General features: G+C 56.7%; 1 protein-coding gene across 2 annotated transcripts; it reads left to right on the top strand.

Moving 5' to 3' along the window:
- Positions 1 to 8024: 8024 nt before the first annotated feature.
- Positions 8025 to 21237, top strand: PGF (placental growth factor). 2 transcript variants are annotated; one of them, XM_070592851.1, is made up of 7 exons: positions 8046 to 8524; positions 9729 to 9771; positions 14129 to 14325; positions 15119 to 15195; positions 17291 to 17320; positions 17426 to 17488; positions 20440 to 21237. In XM_070592851.1, exons 1-7 carry the CDS (start codon positions 8450 to 8452, stop codon positions 20465 to 20467), a joined length of 513 nt encoding a protein of 170 aa, XP_070448952.1. In that variant the 5' UTR covers positions 8046 to 8449; the 3' UTR covers positions 20468 to 21237. The 2 variants fall into 2 exon arrangements, with proteins under 2 accessions (XP_070448953.1, XP_070448952.1); XM_070592852.1 differs by lacking the exon at positions 17426 to 17488 and having other exon boundaries at positions 8025 to 8524.
- Positions 21238 to 21621: the final 384 nt, after the last annotated feature.

The following is a 21621-nucleotide window of genomic DNA, read 5'->3' as shown; positions in this document are numbered from 1 at the left end:
TGCCTCCAGGCCAAACTCTCCACCTGCCCTCAGTTGTTTCTCTGAAATACACATCTAGCCATAGCACTCTCCTGCTCAAGAACATGCAATGGCTCCCTGGAGCCCTTGGAATAAACTATGAACTCGCAGCACTGCCTTGAAAGCAGTTCACAATCTGACCCCAGCTTTCCCTCCCAGGCTCATCTCCAGGCACAGCCCTTCCCCTACCCTGCATATAGTCCAGCCCCTCCAGATTCCTTGATGTCCTGCAAATAACCCATACCTCACCCAGCTCCCCTCGCTGACGACAGTGCTCTTTCTGCCCTCGGATTCTTGATAAACTGTGATTCACCCTGTGAGATGCTGTACAAGCATTACCTTCTCCATGTGAAGCCTTTCTTGCCCGCTGTGTGGACCTCCCTGGAAGTCTCTGGAACTCTCTATCTTTCACATGCCTGATGGCCCTGGAGAAGACAGGCCATCTAAGGCTCAGAGTTGCTCCCGCCCTGCAACCATGAGTCTGCGGCAGAGGCCCTAGGGGGCTGTTTTGCACAGACCTGACTTTTTTTTTTTTTTTTTAAGATTTTTAAATTTATTTTTTATTTTTCCTTCTCCCCAAAGCCCCCCAGTACATAGTTGCATACTTTCGTTGTGGGTCCTTCTAGTTGTGGCATGTGGGATGCCGCCTCAGCATGGCCTGATGAGCAGTGCTAAGTCCGCACCCAGGATCCAAACAGGTGAAACCCTGGGCCGCCGAAGCGGAGCGCGCGAACTTAACCACTTGGCCACGGGGCCGGACCTCAGACCTGATATTGACAACCTTAAGCCTTTCCCACCGGACTGGAAGCTCCTTGAGGGCCATGATCGTCTCAGTGTCTCAAGCACTAGGCCCAGGGGCCGGCACAGAGCAGGGCCGACTGAGTGGAGGGCCCACAGAAGACGCAGCTCCTTCTCTTGGAGTCTGGCTGAGTCACTGGCCCAGCCCCTCCCTCTGAAGTACAGAATGACAACTTGACCAGGGGCTAACGCTCCAAGGGGTGACATTAAAATGGAACAGATACAGGCTTTGTGGGGATCCTCATCCAGATCCACACTGTTCCAATTAGGAGATGTTTAGTCTATAAAGTCTCCGCTGACCTCCGACCTGTAACAGAGACAACGTCATTCCTGACAAGAACAGAAGCCCCTCGCCAGCCCCTGGCCTCTCGGCTTCAGGGTGTGCGCCAAGCTGAGACTCCAGGCCCTTCGCCCCACTGCCAGCTCTGGACGCAAGCAATGGCCTTCGGGCCACTGGCTGCCTCCCCAGACTCTGCAGCCTCCGGACACAGTGGCCTGAGGGTGAGGGGCAGGGATGGTCTTTGGGTTGCTGTTGCCCTCTCCCTCCCCCACGGCCCCTCCCCCAGGTGCTCAGGGAAGTCCTTCACTTACTACGCAGAAAGCAAGCATCGCTTTTTTTCCTTTGGGGGAGTCCCTGCAGAAGACTTTTGTCACACTGTCACCTTGAAGACATGCCTAGGGCACTAAGACCTCCTGTCCCAAGAAGCCAAGGGCCCTGGTCCTAGGGCCCATCTCCCTTCCCCTTTCACAGAATCTTCCAGCTTCTGGGTGGGTGCCTCCCCGGGGGAAGGGATGGTCAGGATTGCCAGGCCAGGGAGATCCGATATGTGTTTGATCACGCGCACACACCCCAGCATCCTCTTCCCCACCCATTCTGCTCCCGTAGCACTTTGCACCTTGACTCTGGTTCTTCAGATGCCAATTCAGAATGATCTGTGATGTCTATGCACCAGGATCATCTTTGTCTCCTTATGCAACTGGCATAGAGAAGGACCCAGGGGTGTGGGTGCCCTCTTCTCTCCCATCCTCTCCCAATATCCCCACTATGGAGAATGGGGTCTCCGAAGTGGCTCAGCCTCAGAGGGCAGAGGAATAACCCAGCAGCTTTGCCTCCTGTGGGATGGCTTTCGGGCCATCCATGGTGACCATGGGGGGGTGGTCTGCCTGAAGCCTGGGGGGTGGTAACCTGGCTCACCTCTTTCCCCTTTCCCCAGGAAATCATTACAGTAGCTGAAGTTATTAAGCATTTACAGCATATCAGGCACCATTCTACATGGCCAACACCCACTTTCTCATTTAAACCACACAACCCGCCTCTGAGATGGGCTTAGAAAGCTGACAAGACTTGCCCAAGGTCACACAACTAGTGGCAGGCTCTTAAGCCCTGCTGGACACTGCCTCATTGCACGGCCTCCGCTGGACCTCGTCCATCCCTCTCCTCTCTGCTGCTTGCTAGCCGAGGGAACTTGCATGAGCAACCTCACCTCTCTGAACCTCTGTTTCCCCATCGGAAAGGTAGGGGCAACAATCTTCTCTCAAAGGTGGCTGGGAGATTCCCACGTACTGAGCGTGTGAAGCACAGAGCTGGCACACAGGAGGTGTTACATGGGCAGGACCTACTACCAGCCATCATCCCTCAGGCCTCCCCAGTGAAGTGGGGGATGAGAAGGGTGATCTGCCATCCCACCCACCCAGCTGTCACAGAGGCGGGACAGCCCCGAGCCTCCAGTTCTCAGAGAGCTCCGTTCCACATCACAGCCGATTAGTTACAAACAGCTTCCTCTCCTCGCGTATCACTTACACAACAGAGAGAAAGGGGCGATTGTTCTTGAGGGGGAAGGTCTCCTGGCCCCTCTCACCAGGGCTGCTCAGAGATGCTGTGGGACAGCCAGGAGGGGCTGGAAGGAGAAGGGGGGCATAGTTGCCGGAAAGAAGGATGTGGAGGGTCTCAGCAGTTGGGAAGGGACAAGCTGAGTGTCCACCCTAGTGGGCAGCAGGCAGGCGGGGGCCTGAGGCTCAGCAGGGGCCTGAGTTGTGAGGGCAGGAAGGGGAGGCAGCTACGGCACCAGCTCACGAGCCCGATTCCTCGACAGTAGCTTGCCAAGTAGCCCCAGCTGCGGAGGACTGCCCCCGACTGGGTGGCCAGGGCACAGCAGGTGCCCAGCCTCTGGGTTTCTCAGGAGCATTGGTCACCACTAGGATCTAAACAAACACCCTCCCTCAAAGCAGCCATGACTGGCCTGCCCTCCAGTCCCTCTGGTTTCAATAAAGCCCAGTCTGGGGCCTGGAAGGGCCTGGAAGGAAGCTAGTGTCGGGGAGGCTGCTGGACACAAGATACCGGCTGTGGCCCCAGAGCCTCCCTCCGCCCTTAGTGGTCCTTGACTTTGCTGCCACCACTAAGCTAGGTCCTTCCACTAAAGCATGGGGCCCAGCACGCACAGAGTACCCCTTTGTCAGTCCTCTTAGCACAGCTGAGGCCAGTTGGCATTTTCACAAAGGGCTTTACTAAATACTAAGGGAGAACAAAAGGGAAATAATTACAGAAAACACGAAAAACCCAGCCCCGGCTGCCAAATTCCCAAAGTACAGGTTTCCAATCCTTTGGTGACGACATGTCGCTCCAAAGGCCTGGGACAAGGCCGTGGGCACCTCGCCTGGCTTCCCTTGTTCGCAGCCCTCATGGCGGGTGCCATCTTGTTTCCCGCCCCTGGGAACCACTCGGTCACACATGGGCTCTGCTCTTGTCTCCCTTCCAACTCAGCCCCACCCCAGGCCTCCCACCGGGTTCTGGTCTCTGGCCTGAGGCATGAGCCTTGTCCCCTGGAGGCTGGCGGGACTGTGGTGACCAGCCCAGGGCATGATTACACAGTAACAGGACATTGTTCTCCCACACTTACCCCTACCAGAGAGGCCCACCCAAGTTGTCTTGAGCATGGGGTCCAGGAGGGCTACCTCTGAAGGCTGAAGGACATTTGGGCAAGGAACGGGCAGACTTGGAATGTTTTCCCCATGGGGAGAAGAGTGAGTGCTCTGAGGATTGGTGCAACTCAGCCATCAATCAAACACCTACTGTGCGCCAGGCACTGCACTAGGTGCTGGGGATCCAGTGGTGAACAAATGTCTGTTCTCTCAGATCTTATAGTCTGAGGGAAGACAGACAGACAGCTGGGCAGTGATGACAGTGGGGGTCAGGTGCCATGATGGAGGGGCAATTCAAGGTGCTGGGAGAACCTGGATGAGCGGCTTTCCACCCAGTGGTGGTGGCCAGGACAACCATCAGAGCCTGCCTAGAAGAAGTGCATGGAGAGATGAGAGGGTGCAGGTTGAGGCTAGGGTGAGTCCACAGGAAATCCCAGCCCAGGAGGCTGGAGGAGAAGGCAAAGAGGTCAACCAGGTACCTTCTTGCTGGTGACTTGGCTAGTTGTGGCTGCAGCATGTCTAGCCTATAAAGTGGGAAGGCCCTTGGCCCGAGCTCTCCCTGCCAGCCAGGGAGGAGGGAGTCCAGTCCCAGGTACTCCACCTCCCACCTGCCTCTGGCCACACCCAGGTCTGGGGCTCAGGGACAGGGTCCGAGGGAGTGGGCTTACCCAGGGCCACCTGGGACACTACTCCAGTGCTAGATGCTGAACTGTCATCAAGGGAGAAGGAAAAGAAAAGTAATTCAGAGGGTCAAGACATTGAAGAGGCCAGGCCAGAATGGGAAAATGAGTCAGGAAGCTGAAAGCCAAGAAATTGGGATGGGTTGAGGCAGGTATTTCAGGCTAAAACCATGACTAATGCCAAGTGTGGGAAGTCTTGTGTTTTGGGGCGGCCCTGGGAGGTAGGGGCTGGCCCGGCAGCTTAGCATGCAGAACTAGAACCTGTGGCTGCTCAGGGTGACTGCTGTCATGGCCCAGACAGTGTTCCTATGGCCGAGACCCTTGTGTTCACCTGTATGTCCCCAACTCCCGTAACAGGGTCAGCTCCAGGCCTTGGATGAGGGCTTCTCCTTCCCACACATCAACTTGTCAGAGTTTGGCAAGCACCCCCTCTGCTCCAGCAGGGGGAAGACCCAGAAAGGCTTTGAGACATAGGCCCTCCTTCAACGTATTTGAAGTCTGGTTAGCAGCAAGAGCTTCTGCTCACTGGAGAGAATTCTGCAGAAAGACCTAGGCTTGATCCCCATCTCTGCGCCTTCCTTAGTAGCTAAATGACTGTGGGCAAATTACTTAAACTCCCTGCACCTCCATTTTCCCATCTTCAAAATGGGAATAATTGAAACCTACCTCATAGGGTTATTTTGAGAATTCCGATGATAGACAGTTAAATGCAGAGCTGAGAACACTGACTCTGCCGGTGGATGTGCTCAGCTCCTGGATCTACTCGGGAGGCCTCACGACAGGGGGTCTGATTGTCCACATGGTGATGCTGAGATGTGTGTGTGTGTGCATGCATGCATGCACATGTGCAAATCCCTCTATCCTTTCACTCCTCTGCAATTGGCAGAAACATAGGATTCTTTATTTTCTATCTGTCTCATGTCCATGAAGGCAGGGACTCTGCTCTGTCACTGTAGTATTTTGAGGGTTTTTTTGGTGAGGAAGAGTGGCCCTGAGCTAACATCTATTGCCAATCCTGCTCTTTTTTGCTTGAGGAAGATTGTCACTGAGATAACAACTGTGTCAATCGTCCTCTACCTTGTATGTGGGATGCCACCACAGCATGGCTTGACAAGCGCTATATAGGTCCACACCTGGGATCCGAATCCATGAACCCCAGGCCACCAAAGTGGAGAGTGTGAATTTAACCACTGCACCACCAGGCTGGCCCCTGTAGTGTTTTTATATCTCTAACAAGAATCAAAAGTTGAATTAGAAATCATGCCTACCAGGTACCATTCCTGCACCCAGCTGCTTTGTCAGTCCCCACCTGTGAAGTAAGGACTGTTATTATCCTCATATATTTAGATGGAGCGAGCAGGGGCTCAGCGAAGTAAAGGAAGTCACCTGAGGTTATGTGGCTGGCAAGGACTGGAGTCACAGTTCAGGGGAGCCAAGCTACCAGCACACCACCCCCCCGGGACTGGATGTGAGCAAGAGTAAAGTTCTATCTAACCCATGGGACCTGCGGGGTCTTAGCCTACCCCAGCTAATTCATCTCACGACCCAAGGGTCAGGTTGAGAAAGTCCCCAGTTTAGTGACAAAAAGCCTGAGGTGTACTTGGGAGAATGACAGTCATTGCCCAGGTGTTGAGCTCACTCCAGAGTGTAGGAAGAGAGCTGTGGCATCCTCCGCCATCTATACCCTCCGCCCCCAAAAGTCAACTTCAAGGGAACCGTCACACCACATCCCAGCCCCCGGGGCATGAAGCAATATGCGGTGATGAAAGAATAAATGAGGGAATACAAATGCACGCACATACACAATATACACATGCTGTATATACATGGTTATAGGCAAATATGCCCAGTACATAAGTGCTCAAGACACTCAGCTATAGACAAGCATATACAGGACAGACATTTAATACACACGTTCATGCATAACACACACCCGTGGCCACATACGCAAATCCAAATCCAGGATAAAGACACAGAAACACATGCCTATGTATACACAGATGTTATGGGCAAACATATATGATCCAGATATGCACAAACACACATCTACTCACCCCCAAACACATGCACAGCGATCCCTACACTCCCTCTACCATAACCCTAGGCCAGGAAGGAATCTGTCTGCCCACGAGCCCTAGCATGTTGCAGCTAGTCAGAAAGTTCTCTGCGGCCCCCGCTTAGCTGTCCGGTGACTGGCCCCTGGCTCCTGGAGCTCCAGTCTTGGGGCCGGCCAGGCAGGGAGGCGGCGTCTCTGGCAGCCCCGCGTGGGTGGGCAGGCAAGCAGCGGACGCAGAGGTCACTGGGGTGAGAGCTGGGGCTGCCCTGGCCTCTCTGCTCCTGGCTGGAATGTGAGCTGTAGGGGCCGCCTCCCAGGCCTCCGTCCTCTCCCACAGCCGCCCACCCGCCCCAGCCCAGGCCAGCCCATGATCCTGAATCCTGCCAGGTTCTGGCAGCCAGGGAGGGAGTGGCAGTGATGAATGCTCAAGGACCACGGGGAGGGCACAAGCAAATGCACAAAGAGATGCGTAATCACACACAGAAGCCAGTCCAGATATTCACACACAGAGGGAGACACACACACAAAGACACAGGCGGGCATAAAAATTCACAATCCCACTGAAAAGCACATTCAGACACACTTCCAAACACATCTAGAGACACAGCAGACACATACACACACATAATCACATGAGCATACAGAGATACCAAGAGACCAGACCCCCACACAAGCCACATTTGTACATACAGAGGACACATGCAGACTCTCAGACCACACAGAGACCCATAGCACACGTGGGTCTTCACAATCACACAGAAATGCCCACACACATGCATAGGCACATGCACACACAGACACACACAGACTCCCATCCGCAGACCCCTGACGCCTTGGAGCATTTCCTCCTCCTCCTCGAACCAGGAGGAAATGCTGCACTAGGCCACTCTCCAACCCACATGTGGCGGCCTCACAGGGAGGGCCTGAGCAAACTGCTTCCCACAGGAGGAATGAGTGCTGGACCCCCAGCCAGGTACCCACAGCTGGGCTACCCTGCTGTCTGAAAGCCTGACCAGGAGGATGGTGCATGGGGTGGAGAGACAGTTCTGGAGTCACGCGGCTTGGATTTTCTCTGTCAGTTCCTCAGACACACACACACACACTCACTTTTCAAGTGTGCATATGTCTGCACAACATATACAGGCAGGGGCACTCTGGGAACCTCAGTTTCTTCATCTATAAAATAAGGTTAATAATCCTTTCGCCCCTGAGGATTGTGGGGATGACATAGGTGGAAGGGCCTGACCAAATGACTGTAGTTTCCGCAGAGGCCGCTAAGGTCACGAACCTCGTTTGCAGACGTTGGGCTCCACATCTGGATGCTCCCACTCCCGGTGGCCGGCCTAGAAGAGGGGAACAGAGCTGTGAACCCCTCTCCGCCGGCCGGCACTGCATGCTCTCGGTCCGGCGAGCCCCGGCGGGGCATTAAGGGTCGGTGTGCGGAGCGCCCCTTGCACGCGCTGCGGGGCCGGCGCGCTCAGCTCTGCGCCTCGGCCACCTCCGGGCCGGCCCGGCGCTAGGCGCTCCCTAGGACTCGGGTCTGGAGCGGCGTCGGCAGTGGGCGGGGCCGGCCCGCAGCCCCGCCCCGTTCACGGCCCCTGAAACCCAGCAGCCGAAAAGCTTCAGTCCCAGAAGGGAGCTGCTGTCTGAGAAGGAAGCCGCATCCTCGCTGCCAGCCATAAGAGAAGGGGGATCGCTCTGGGCTCCCGACGGACCCTCCCCAGGGACCCGCCTGCCCCCCGCCGCCCCGCCCCGCCGGGCGCTCCGCATCAGGTTCCCCAGCCGCAGCCTTACCTGCCGGCTCCCGACTCCCCAGGGCTTGCAGAAGATGCTCAGGCCACCGGCGGGGACCTCGAGGTCGCAGTGAGGGGGCATCCGGCCCCCCATTCAGCTCCCCTCCTCCTGTGCTAGGGCCTCCCCAGGGGGGCGAGCATGGTGGTTTTCCCTTGGAGCCTCCTGGCTTGGGACGTCTGAGAAGATGCCTGCCATGAGGCTGTTCACTTGCTTCCTGCAGCTCCTGGCTGGGCTGGCGCTGCCTGCTGTGCCCCCCCAGGTAAGACCCACCCCGCCACCCCCAGCCTGGCTCCCCTGACCTTCCCACCCCCAGCACTAGAAGCAGGGGCTCTGAAATCACAGACTCACTCTGGGGAGTGGCTCCTCCAAGGATGTCCACACACTTCCCAGGAGCCAGCTGGACCACGCCGTCTGGGAGGAGACCTCAGGCTGCACTGTCCCAGACTCTAGCTCCGGGGTCTGTCTTGGTGGGGGCAGGGAAGCCACAGGGAAGGGAGGGAGGTTTCCTGTCTGGCCCCTGGAGCTCTGGTGGCTTTGCTAAAAGCATCTCTCCACTAATCTCAGGCGGGTCCCTGGCCTTGTGGTCAGGGTCGAGGCCCCGTGACAAGGCAGGCGCCCCCAGGACCTCTGACCTGGCCTGACAGAGGGAAAGCCTGCTGAAGAGGCCATTGGTGGGGAGGCTGGGCCCTGCCCCCACCAGTGCTCTGGGCTGAGCCCAGGGCTCCTGGGTGGGCTGGGGGTGAGACAGGAGGTCATGCTGTGCCCTCTTTCCCTGGTGGGCAGCCGGAGGTCCTCAGTGCAGGGCCTGGGGAAGTGAGCAGGGCCCTTTTCCCAGGAGCCGGGTGAGTCTGGCCAGGAGCCAGCTTGGGCAGTGAAATCCTGACAAAGCCCATGAGCTCCCTTCCCACTACGCTGTCCTGCTGCCCCGGGAGTCCCCAGCCCCAGCCCAGGAGTGGGTGGGCTGGGCGGTCCCACAGGGGTGGAAGAGCCCCACCACCGCCACCCATCTGCTGGCTGCAGGATTGGCCAGAGGTGTAACGTTACCGGCAGCACCAGCTCATGGCGCCACCCGCTCCAGCCCCTCGGCTCCCACTAGCTGATCACCTCGCCCTGGGCTCTGGCACCCAGCCAAGGCGGGCTGCACAGGGCCCAGCAGGGCTGGGTGGAAGGGAGACCCCAAAGGATTGCAAGATCTTTGGGGCACAGAAAACAAAGTCTCCAAAGCCTCCAGCCTGCCACCCTTTCCAAAAGAGGAAACTGAGGCCAAAGAGAGGGGTGGGACCACCCAGGGTCCAGTGAGTTTTTAGTTGCACCTGGAAAGAGGCGGCTCTGAGACTGAGCAGAGAGTGTGTGCAGCAGGGGGAAAGGAGCCCAGAGGAGCCTCTACATTCTTGTCAACACACTTGGCCCCAGAGCGCAGAGACCCAAGTGGTTCCCTCATCTCTGCACCTTTCTGTCCACAGCAGTGGGCCTTGTCTGCTGGGAACGGCTCGTCAGAGGTGGAAGGTAAGCTGGCTGGGCTGGGGGTATGTGTGCTCATCCAGCCCTCCCTCCCAGGCCTCTGCGGAGGATGGGAAGAGACTGGCATGAAGGGTGGGTACTGGCTGAGACTGAGTTGGAGAGAATCTGCAAGCTGCCTGACATCCTGGCTGATGAGGTTGGCAGGGCCTGAGAGCTCCGCCGTTGTGACCTAGAGGCCTAGAGAGGTGTATTCCTGGGCCGGGGTCACCCAGCACACAGAGAACAGGGCTGGGGCCAGTATGCCCAGGGTGCATCCAGTTGGCTCAGAGTCCCTTCCCAGCATGTGGAAGGGGCCAGATGGGGTCTTGGAGGGCAGCTCGGGCAGTGAGTGCTGGGGGCCACACTGGCGGTCTGGGAGTGGATGCCGTGGGCCATCAGTCAAGGGGATCAGTGAGGGCTGAGGGGACCTTCCCAGCAGCCCAGCCCTGGCCCGTCTGCAGCGATCTGACGAGGCCTTTCCATTGATTACAAACAGACAGAATATGAGTCGGGCCCTCCCTGACCCCTCCACTCCCCACCCCGGGTGGCATCAAGAGGAAATCTTCAAAGGGCAACATGTTTGCCAAAAAGGCATACGTGCAGAAGGCAGGAGGTGCATGCCAGGGCCCCTGCCTCGCTCCTCCCTCCCGGCCTCTCCGAGACGTGCGGCGAGTCCACACACCACTGCTGAGGCTTCCTACTGTGCGTGTAGGGGAGAGGGAGTGTGTAGCGACGTGCACACGCACGCGTGTGATAGCCTCCGCAGGCTGGGAACACCCTCTCTCTGCTGGCCTGCCTGCCCGCCCACCAGCTGCCTGCGGGCACTTGGGCACCGAGTGGTGGGGGAGGTAGCAGCCCTTGACTTCACTGATGCCCTCCCCCTCCCCTGCTGTGCCCTCTGGGGTTTGGGGAGGGACCCATCACCCATCTCCACCCCATGGCCTTTATGATGCTTTCAGCATATTTCAGGCAACAGCTACCAAAGAAATCTGAGTCTCAGTTTCCTCATCTGTAAAATGGGAGCCTTAGACTACATGATATTTCAGGTTATTTTTCTAAGATTGTAGGATTATCTGACTCCCTAGAGGAGTCACAGGAGTATATATATCTCCCAGGGACCAGCGTGAGGAGGCCTGGAAGTGTCAATTCCTTAGGGCAGCTCACCTGTCAACCTCATCAGTCAGGAAGCCTGTATGGTGGCCAGGGGAAGTACCATGAGCTTTGGACCCCAGCTATCAAAATCTGAAAATGCCATGCCCTCCCACAAATGCCAGACAAGAGACAATGTGGTCTGCACTTTGCAGCCATGGACATTGATTTTTACTATTACTATTCTAATAATAGCGTTGGGCGTTTACCAGAATTCTATGCTGAGCACAGGCTGTGAACTAGGAAGGCATTTGTATTCTCCTCATTTTATAGATGAAGAACCTGATGCTCAGAGAGGCCCTTGGGGTCATCTAAAGCATCAGATACTCCTCAGTATATGTGGCAGAGCCAAGTGCATGGCACCAGGCCTCCCCATGGCTCATGGCTGAGCAGGCATGAGCAGGCTGTCCCTTGAGGCAGGCTGGCTGTGTGCCCCGCCAGTGACCATGGAGAGCACACCTGCTGGGCTCAGGCTGATGGCCAGCAGCTCTGAGACAGGCCGAGGGCCCCTCCCCAGCAGCCTCTCCAGAAGCTTGCTCTCAGGATTAAACATTTCCCTTCTTGGGTCTCCTCTGTCCTGGGTGGTAGGCAGCTGGAGCCAGGTGGGAGGCCTATAGGGCCGGCGGGAGAGCTGAGGGCCCACTTGTGGCCCTTGTGGGACCACCTAGCCCCACCCAGGTGCCTGACTGGGCCACAGTCTCCCATTCCTTTCCCTGCAACCCCTGCCTCTGGAGCAGGTCTGGGGCCAGAGGAAGTGCATTCAGGAGCAGCTGAGCAGAGTTCTTTCCTGAGGGCTCAGCCCACATCTGGGAGCGGTCGCATGCTCCCTCAGCCGGCCCCTCGCCCAGCCCCCTTTGTTTCTCTCACACACCCAAGCAGCGGCCTCCACCGATGAATTGCCCTCTTTCCCGATGAATTGCCCTTTCCCGGGGGGCTGCCAGGTAAACCAGGCCCAGCCCACCTTCTTTTCAGCCCTCCCCCAGCATGGTCTGGCCATGTGGCCCAGAAAGTGGTGGATTTCGGGGCCCTGGAGCCTGGGACCTGTTGACACAGTCTGCATGGTGGGGTGTGGGGGTGAAGACAGGAAATCTCTTCTACTGCCAAGGCCCAGCCGGCTCTGCTTAACCTGGCCCAGCCGGGTGGGAGTCTGTTGGTGGAATGGTAGGGGACTGGGGTGCCCCTTCTCTGCTGCTGTCGCCTCCCTGATGGCTGGTCCCAGGGCAGGAGCCTGAGCCTCCTATGGCACTTTGGCAGCTGGCTATTTCTCTGCTGTTATTTATGTTTTCCGAGGCAGAGATTAAGCGCTAGAGTTACATGGTGCTCGTGAAGATTTTAGACTAAACACGCGCTCATGGAGTTAGGATGGGGAGGTGCTCCTCTGACCTCGCACTGCAAAGGCCGCCTTCCCCCAGGCTTTGGGGCTGCCTAGAGGGAGAGCGCCTTGTTTCCCACTTGGATCCAGGGAGAATGTCCCTGTGGCTGGAGAGGTGGGCTCAGGGGAAGCGTCTGGTCCCCTTCCCATTCCTGGACCTAGTCCTAGTGCCCCCTGAGCAGACAGGGCAGAATGGAGCAGCAGACACTCAGATAAGCACGGTTTATTGCCTCTGTGGCCGCCTCTGCCAGCTCCACGTGGACACACCGCCTCCTGGGTATTTTCCACCAGCTTGCAGCCTTTCCCAAGGGCCTCTGCGAGGGCTGAAGTTTATTTTTCCTCTGAGATTACTCTGAGACTCACGTCCTCAGAGGCTCAATGGAATGGACTTCGGCCCCTTCTGCCTCCTAGGAAGGGCCGTGGAAGGAAGCGAGGGGCTGCCAGGAGAGGCCATTGCTCTAGGGCAGAGGCTGCAGGGTCCCCAGGTAGCCCAGCTTCCCTGCCCTCCCCCACCGGCTGAGGATGACCAGCAGGTGTAGGGCAGGATGACCCAGGGCTGGAGATGTTTCTCTGCCACAGTCTCAAGGCTGGGTTGGGATGTGTGCGCAAAGTCACAGACCGTCGTCAGAGCTGGGAGAAGCTTAGCAACCATCTGCTCCCAGCCTTCTTTTTCCCCAGCTGAGGAAACTGATATACCCAGAGAGGTTAAGTGACTTCCCCACGGTCACACAGCCAGTGTAGGGCCAGGACTAGAAGCCAAGTCTCCTGGCTTTAGCTACTCACTTCCTGGGAGCCTCCATTTGGGGCCAGGCCCCAGGCCTTCCCCTGAAAGAGCAGCATCTTTTGAGAGGTTCCAGATCAGCCCCTAAAAGATCCTGGTCACAACCACCAGGACGTTGTGGTGGTCCGGGACATCCCTGATAATCCTCAGTGTACTGTCATCTAATCAATCAGTTCTTACTTAGCCTCTGTTTACCGGAGGCTTGGGGCCCTGTCCTCACGGAGCCTCAACTTGGTTGTAAAGGAGATAAGAGCCACCAGTGGGCGAGATAAAGCAAGCCCTCAGGGCCGAGTTATGCTCAAAGGAGGAACATCTGTTCCTGCTGGAAAAGTTGGAGAAGCCTTCTGGGAGGAGGTGGCGGTGGGCCTTGAGAAACAGCTGGTGGGCTTTATTTGGTTAGAAATGAGAAGGGGGCAAGGAGCAGAGCCCAAAGGTGGGAATTATGGTGTTGCGGCATCCACTGGTGCAAGGGTTGGTCCGACTAAAACGGCGAGTGGGGATGGGGCACGTGGCTGGCTGGTCTTGGCTGCCAGGCAGAAGAGCTGGTCCAGGGCCGCTGGAGGGGCCGGGGGGGGGGGGGCGGGTGGGAAATAAGGGCTAAGGGGAAGGCTAACCCTCCCTGTGGGACTCTGCAAGCCAATCTTGCAGAACTCGCAGAACTGACTGTTTGCTGCAAATTCTCCAAGACCAAGGAAGCACCGGGTCAGGCCTGAGAAAGACCCAGAAGGCCTGGGGAGCTGCCAGAGCTGCTCCTCAGAGCTCCAGAGACACCAAGGCAGATGTGCGAGCCTGAGTTGAGAACAGAGCAGACAGCTCAGGGCCCCGAGAAATTCTGTTCCACTGGCATTTCCATCCAGCAGATGAGCCAAGAGGGAAACAGTCCTCCCAGAGGGATCACGTCAGGAGCTCGGAGCAGAGGGAGCTCAGATAGGCTGGGGGCTTCGTGGAGGAGGGGGTGGAGGCTGAACCTGGAAGGCCCTGCAGGACCTGGGGAGCTGGGGCTGGGGCTTTGAGGAGCAGGCCCCTCCTGGCCTGACCCAGCTGTCTGTGCCTCCTCGTAGTGGTGCCCTTCCATGAAGTGTGGGGCCGCAGCTACTGCCGGACGCTGGAGAGGTTGGTGGACATTGTGTCTGAGTACCCCAGCGAGGTGGAGCACATGTTCAGCCCATCCTGCGTCTCGCTGCTGCGCTGCACTGGCTGCTGTGGTGATGAGAACCTGCACTGTGCGCCCGTGGAGACGGTCAACGTCACCATGCAGGTAGGGAGAGTCCCCTCCTCATGCCCTGGCCTGCTCAGGGGGCCACCCAGCGAGGGAAGGAGGGCAGCCCAAGGTCACAGGACTGGAACTGACTCCAGCACAGTGCCCTCCTTCCTGAGCCCCCCCCCCCCCCCGGGCTTTGAGCCCACTCACCTCCTCCCTTACCAGCTTACTCAGGCCCTGGCTTAGCCCTCCCCCAGGACCCAGGATATCTGGTTGAGGTTGGAAAAGAAATCTGCTCAGACTCAAGAAGCCTCTGTGTGTACCAGGAGCATCGGGTGCCCTCTCAAGCCAGCTCAGGCCCTGCACTTTGCTTGCACGCAGGCACACACACACGTGCACGTACACACACGATGGTTTGTCGAGTGCTTTCTGAACAATGCCAAGCACTGTGCCAGGCCCTTCATAGGTGTTACCTCAACTCTCATTCCTTCAAGACAAGTGTTCCTATTTCACAGATGAGGAACTTGAGGTTCGGAGATGTTATTTCGCTTGCTCAGCAGGTGAAAGAGCCGAGATTTGAACATGGGTCTTTCTGACTGCAGAGCATGGGCCCCCTTCCTACACTATGGCTATGCTGGTGGCCCTGGGTAGGGAGGGACAGGGGTGTCCCTCAGATGGCCATGCAGGTAGGAGGGCTGTTTGCCCCACCCTTAAAGCAGAATGAGGGCCTGCATCCAAAGGCTGGTGAGGAATAGGGAGTCTTGTCCTCCCCCCACGGAGAGGATGGAGAGAGTGTTGGAAACCACGGGCCACCCCCCAATCCAGGCATCCAACCTTTCTCTCCCTACAGCTCTTGAAGATCCGCTCTGGGGACCGGCCCTCCTACGTGGAGCTGACCTTCTCTCAGCACGTGCGCTGCGAGTGCAGGTAGGTCCTCAGGGTGGTAGGGACAGGACCCATGCAACTGGCAGCCTCAGCTGCAGCCTGCACTTCCTTCCTGGCTGGGAAATAGGGACTAATGGCCGCTGCCTTTTGTCCCACCATCGGCCGGTTTTGCCTGGGGAGGTGGTCCCAGCAGCTGGAGCACAGCTGTTGAGAAGCTACAGGGCTACAGGGGCAGAGGAAGCCTGGGTCCCTCCCAGACTTTCAGGGGCTCGGAGCATGTCACCTCCTCCCCGAGATGGGAGGCTGCTGCCCAGCCCTGGAAGAGGCACCTGAGGCAAAGACATTGTAAGCTGGGACTTCGTTCTGGCCAGGCTGGTGCCCCTGGGAGGGGGCAGCTCGGCAGAGGAGAGCAGAGAAGGACAAGCCCTGGTGGAAGGACGGGGCAGAAGGAAAGAGGCACTGGGCTTCCCTTAGAATTGAGTCCTCACCTGGCAAATCCTCTGCCCAGTGCCAGTCTCGCTGCCCATGCCCAGGGTACCCTGAACATTCGTTACCAGGAGTAGCCGGCCTGGCACCGCCAACCAGGCTGAGGGAAGAGAGAAATGGGCAGAGATGCTCTCCTGGTGCCAGTGGGCCATGATGGAGGCACCAGACTGGGGTCCTGAGCCCTATCCTGGGGCAGGAAGAGGGGAGGACTACCGCTTATTGTGCATCTACTCTGTGCCTAGCCCCACACGAGGCACTTTTCTCACTTATTCAACAAACATTTATTGAGTGCCTACCGCAGCCAGGCACTGTCCTAGATGCTTGGGATACAGTGGTGAGCAAGACAGACAAGGTATCTGCTCTCAGAACCACCCTGGGAGGTAGGTACTCTTGGCATCCCCATTTTACAGATGGGGAGACTAAGGTTTGGTCCGGTTGCATGATTTGCCACTGCTAGTGCATGACCCCCAGCCTGTCTTCCCCTAAGCCTGCCCTTTTTTCCTGCTGCCTCTCATGGCCATTACCACATGCTCTAGGAGCCCCACTGCTGCCCTGGGCTTGGCCCTGCCTAGTGTCTAGGGCTCTGGGAGCCCTTTTTGGACCTGAACCCAGGCTCTAGGCTCTCTTTATTGTACTGCTCTTGGGGGCCCTGCCTCGATCTGTTTCCTCCAGTCCCTCCCAGCCAGGGCTTAGTCATATGACAGTCGTTCAGTAGTGAACCCCCCAAGGCACAGCGCTGGATGGTGACCTTTCACCTTCTACCTCAACTATGCCCTCATAGCCGCTCTGTTGGGGCAGGCAGACCAGGAGACTGAGGCTCCAAGGGTGTCTCTGACTTGCCCAAGATGGCAGACACATGGCCAGGCCGTCCCAGGAGGCCCCAGTACCCTGCCCTGGCTCCCAAGGGAGACAGCCAGCCCAGGGCAGCATTCCCTGGCCCCGAAGCAGACTGTTAATATACTGTCCCACGCCCCCAGCCCCGTTCCCAGGGAAGACTGAGGCCCTGTCCCCTTCCAATGGGCTGGGCAACAGGGACATCTTTCTTCTTGCTTCTGGGCCAACAGCCACAGTGCCGGGAGGCAGAGCCAGGACATGCCTGGTGACCATGGGGCTTGTGCTCACCTCCCCTCACCCCACCCTCATCCACTCCCCGTGCAGTTGCCTGCAGCGTCACACATCCCCAGGGCAGGGGTGGCAGTTGTGCCCTGACAGGCAGCCTTAGCTCGTGCCAACCATCCTCCAGTCCATGGCCTTGGCCCTTATTCACTGTCCTTGAGGAGACTCCCAGAGTGCACCCTGGGAGGCAGGGCAGGAGCCAGGGAAGGAAGTGACCAGAGAAGGCAACAGAGAACAGGCTCACAGGTCCCCAGACTTGATGCCAAGGTGCTGAGGAGCAGAAGGATGTAGAGAGGAGCCAGGAGAGGGATTTGGTACCTCTCTTGGGGAGGTCACCAGAGTCTTGAGTGGAGCTGAAGCCCAGAGCCCTCTGGCTGTCTCTCCCTCGCTAGCTCCATGCTACCCCCTAGTGGCTACATTGCCAACTGCAGGGCCAGGACTGGCATGTCCGAGGCGAGCTACAGGGGTAGGGAGGAAGCCCCCACTTACCTCTCGCCTGATTCTCCCCTGCCTCTCTCTCTATCTGTTTTCCTAGGCCTCTTCGCGAGAAGATGAAGCCAGAAAGGTAAGTGGTCTGGCTGGGGCTCCAGGTTTTTCTCGGGCCTGCCAGTCCCTGTCCTAGCATGGGGGCCCCCAGCCACTTTGTCCTGACGCTTTTGGCTTATTGCAGGAGGAGACCCAAGGGCAGGGGGAAGAGGAAGAGAGAGAAGCAGAGACCCACAGACTGCCACCTGTGAGTGCGAGGGGGGACCATGGATGGCAAGGAGGCTGGGCCAGAGGGGAGCCCCGCCCTGCCAGCAGGGGTCAGTGGTCGGAAGGGGAAAGCAAGGCCCAGGCAGTGGACCCAGGAGTCATCAGGAGACCTTAGTTCTCGTCCTGGCTTAGCCCTGAGTCTCTGTGTGGCCTCCAGCAAGTCATGTCACCTCTCTGAGTCTAGTTTTCCTCTGTGTGGAGAATGAGGGGTCAAGGGCCCAGCAAGCATTCAGTCATTCTGTGAATATTTACCAAGCATTTACTGTGTGCCAGATTCATCAGTGACCAAACCGACAAGATTCCTGCTCTCCAGTGCTTACACTGGAAAAGTTGCTGGAAAAGTCCAACAGCTGAAAACTTATCCATAGCTGCTTCCTGGCGGCCCTGGGAAAGGTGCAACCCCTCACTGGCTCCCAGGCCAGTATTTCTGCCCACCCCCAGGAGGCCTTGGGGTCCACTCACTTCCTCTTTCCCTTTCCATGTTACCTGCCTATCTTGGCTTCATACCTGGAGTCCCAGGCTGGAGTCCAGGCCGGGGTTGTGGCTGAGGTAGAAGGACTAGAGAAGGGAAAACCCGAATCCATGGGAGTAAATAGTAAAAATAAAATATTTCATATGCACTGGAACTCACTCACACTGCCCTTCTCCTTCAGGGCCTGTCTCCTCCCCCTCTAAGACCCCAGGAAGGCATTTCATGCCGGGGGATTGGAGCTGACCCAAGCCCCACCCCATGAGCCTGCCCCTCCGTGAGCAGAGACTTCCACCCCACTCCCTATAGACAGGGATTCTGGGGAAGTTGGTTCCCTGAAGACATGTGGCCCTTCTTTCTCCCCTGGGCCCAGGCAGCAACTTGGAGAAGGAGCTGGCAGTGTAGTCAATGCAGGGCTGCCCCCAGGCTGGGCAGCCCCACATAGAAAGTGTCTCATTGCTCCATCTGCCAGGACAGCATTCTTGAAAAGTCTCATTCAGGAATCTCCTGAAAGAATTTCAAAAACCTATGTGCTCCCTTGTTCTTTTTTTTTTTTTCCTTAAGATTGGCCCTGAGCTAACATCTGTTGCCAATCTTCTTTTTTTCCCTTCTTCTCCCAAATCCCCCAGCACATAGTTGTATATCCTAGTTGTGAGTGCCTCTGGTTGTGCTATGTGGGACGCCACCTCAGCATGGCCTCATGAGCAGTGCCATGTCGGCGCCCAGGATCCCAACCAGCGAAACCCTGGGCCACTGAGGCGGAGCGCGCGAACTTAACCACTTGGCCAGGGGGCCGGCCCCATTCGTTTTTAAGTTGACATTGAACTTTTCCATCAAAATTGTAAATAGTTGCAAAGGATATCATTTCTCGCATGTTATATATAAATATAAAAATACTGTAAATATTTATAAATGTTATAAATATTTAATATAGAGCCCTCATATAACTCTTCAGGTGTATCCTATGAATAGGACATCCTAATTTCCTACTTACCATCATGCACTTTTAAAAAATGAACAGCAACAACAAAAAAATATGAACACTCTCATTAATAGTTGCATATTCACATTGCTTCTTTTTTTCTTGAACTTGTATTTCCATTTCACTTTGCCCATAGACTTTTAGCTTAATGAAATATTTTTTTAATGTTCAGAAGTCTAATGTATCACCTTGCTGTGTATACCCACCACAACAATGGTATATAAGTCTGAATTATTTAAAATTTCCCTTGAACATAAAACTCTAAATTAAATTTTCTCCTGGAGTGAATTCTCACAATAATTACTAGTAGTACAGATTGATCAAATCAGCACAAATGCATCACATTTTAATAAATGCTAAACATGAAAGTGCAATCAGTCTTATCAGGAGTGGCTCTCAATGAGATGGATGTGGCCACCTCTTTTCAATTAGCTAATGAATGTTGCCTCCTGCCAGACAAGACAGCGTCCAGCGCTCCTTCCCTCCCTGTCCGTCCTTGTTTATAGACGATAAAGGATGAGAAACCGCACCCACGTAGATAAGTGAGTGGAACTAGATGTCACTCAATCACTTGAACTCCTTCCAAGTTCTTTGCCAAAAACCTCAAGGTGATGTGCCAACAAAAATGACTTCTCCTGACATAATTAGCTGACAATTCAGTCAAGTTGTTCTTCAGTTTTGTTGAAAGCAAGGACTCGGAAACCGCCTGACTTGTGAAAGGCTTGGTTGCCCAGTGGTTCGCCGTATCTCCCTTCTCCATAGCTGCACCTCAAATTGTTCTTTTGTTCAGTGTGTCCCCCCAAAATACTTTTTTACCTTGGGGCAAAGTACGGTAGCAGGGTTTGCAGTGGCAAGATGCTTCCTTCCTTTCTTAGGGGAGAAGGGCAGGTGTGGCTCGGTGGTGGGGAAGCCGACCTCAGGCGGGGAAGATGGTGGGGAAGCAGACGTCGCGGGCAGACAGTTTTCAGGCAGAGCACACGTGGAGGCTGAAAACTGATTCCTTTAAAACCATCAGTACTCACATACACCTTGGGCAATCTTCCTGTACATCTAGGGGTACCTGAAGCCCCGTTTGAAAACTGCTGTCCCAGAGTAACCAGAGGCATTAGTGCATGGAGCCAGATTGGGTTCAAAGCTGGCTCTGTCACTGACTAGCTGAGTGACCTTGGGCAAGTTTCTTAACCTCTCTGAGCCTCAGTTTCCTCATCTGCAAAAGGCTGGTAGTAACAGTGCCTTCCTCATGGGATGCTGTTAAGGGTAAATGAGAGAGTGCTTGGCGCAGGCTGGGGCAGCTGGGTAAGTGCTTGGTGAAGCATAGCTCCTGGCTTCTTGGCGTCGGTGCAAGCAGAGGTCCAGGAGTGCTGCAGTCTCCCCACGCTGCCTGCCGCAGCTCCTGCTCCGGCCATCTGCCTGCCCTCCCCTAGGAGGGACCCCGCCCTCTGCAGTGGGCTCATCCCCCGTCTGTGTTTGTTCTCTGCAGGTGCGGCGATATTGTTCCCCGGAGGTAACCAGCCCCTCGGAGGAGAGAGAGACCCCACACCCGGCTCGTGTATTTATTACCGTCACATTCTTGGTCACCTCCCTGCTGGCACCTGCCCTCTATTTATTAGCCAATTGTATCCCTGCTGAATGACTCGCCCCCTCCGAGATGAGGGGCAGGGAGGGACAGGACCCTCAGGAATTCAGTGCCTTAAACAGAACGTGAGAGAAGGAAAGAAGGCAGCCACAGACCCGTGTGTGCCTCAGCTTGGGAAGAAGCAGGACATGTGGCTTTGTGAGGGGCAAGCCAGGCCCCAGGGGCCCTGGGGGTCTGCAGGGGGCTGGCGAGGGAAGGGGAGAGGGACCCACTGCCACTACTGGTCCTTGGGCTCTGCTCCGACAGGCGGCCTTTGTTTTGGGAGCTCCTGCCCAGAGTGGGGTTGGAGGGGCCTGCTCAGGCCACCACAGTCCAGCTGGGCACAAAGGCAGGCGGGGTGCGGGGGGTCCCACTGCTTCCTCCTGGCAGCAGCTCCGCACCCTGGAGATCAGAACGTTCAGCTCTGGAGAACAGTGGTTGCCTGGGGGCCTTTGCCACTCCTTGTCCCCTATGGTCTCTCCTCATATCTTACCACTGCTTGTACTGGGACATTGTTCTTTGTGGCCAAGGCGTCACCATCCTGCCCCTCTCAGGGACACAGGCCAAGAGTGGGCCCCAGGCTGGACAGGGAGCAAGCTGCCCCTGCGTAGCTGTCTGACTGCCAAGCCAGATTCTCTTGAATAAACTATTCTAGTCTGGAAACAGCTTTTCCAGGGGAGTGTCTCTGCCGGATAGTGGACAACAGCAGAGAATGGAAGCCGGACAGAGGAAGGGCTCCTGGGCTCCCGGCCTGCCCTGGAGGTGGCTCCGGCCTGCTCTTGCAGCGTCCTGGGCTGTCTTCCTCCCAGCTGCTTTTGGCAGAACCCCAAGGTCCACTCCTCCCATAAGGAGAGGTTCCCAAGATGTGATCTTGACCCCAAACTGGGGGGCCCTGGCCCCAGCCACCCCTGAACACCCTCAAATGCAGGAGCACAGACCCCTTCCCCTCCCCCCAGTGCTACCCCACCCCCAGCCCAGTGCCAGGCCCTCTGGACCCCGCGTGAATGGGGCTCCCCATCTCCTCAGGTCCTGGTCGCCGGCTGCTCA

This window comes from Equus przewalskii, chromosome 25 (genome assembly GCF_037783145.1).
Source record: "Equus przewalskii isolate Varuska chromosome 25, EquPr2, whole genome shotgun sequence".
Classification (NCBI taxonomy): domain Eukaryota; kingdom Metazoa; phylum Chordata; class Mammalia; order Perissodactyla; family Equidae; genus Equus; species Equus przewalskii.
Note: the sequence above shows the minus strand (reverse complement) of the source record. Positions and strands in the feature narration are given on the sequence as shown.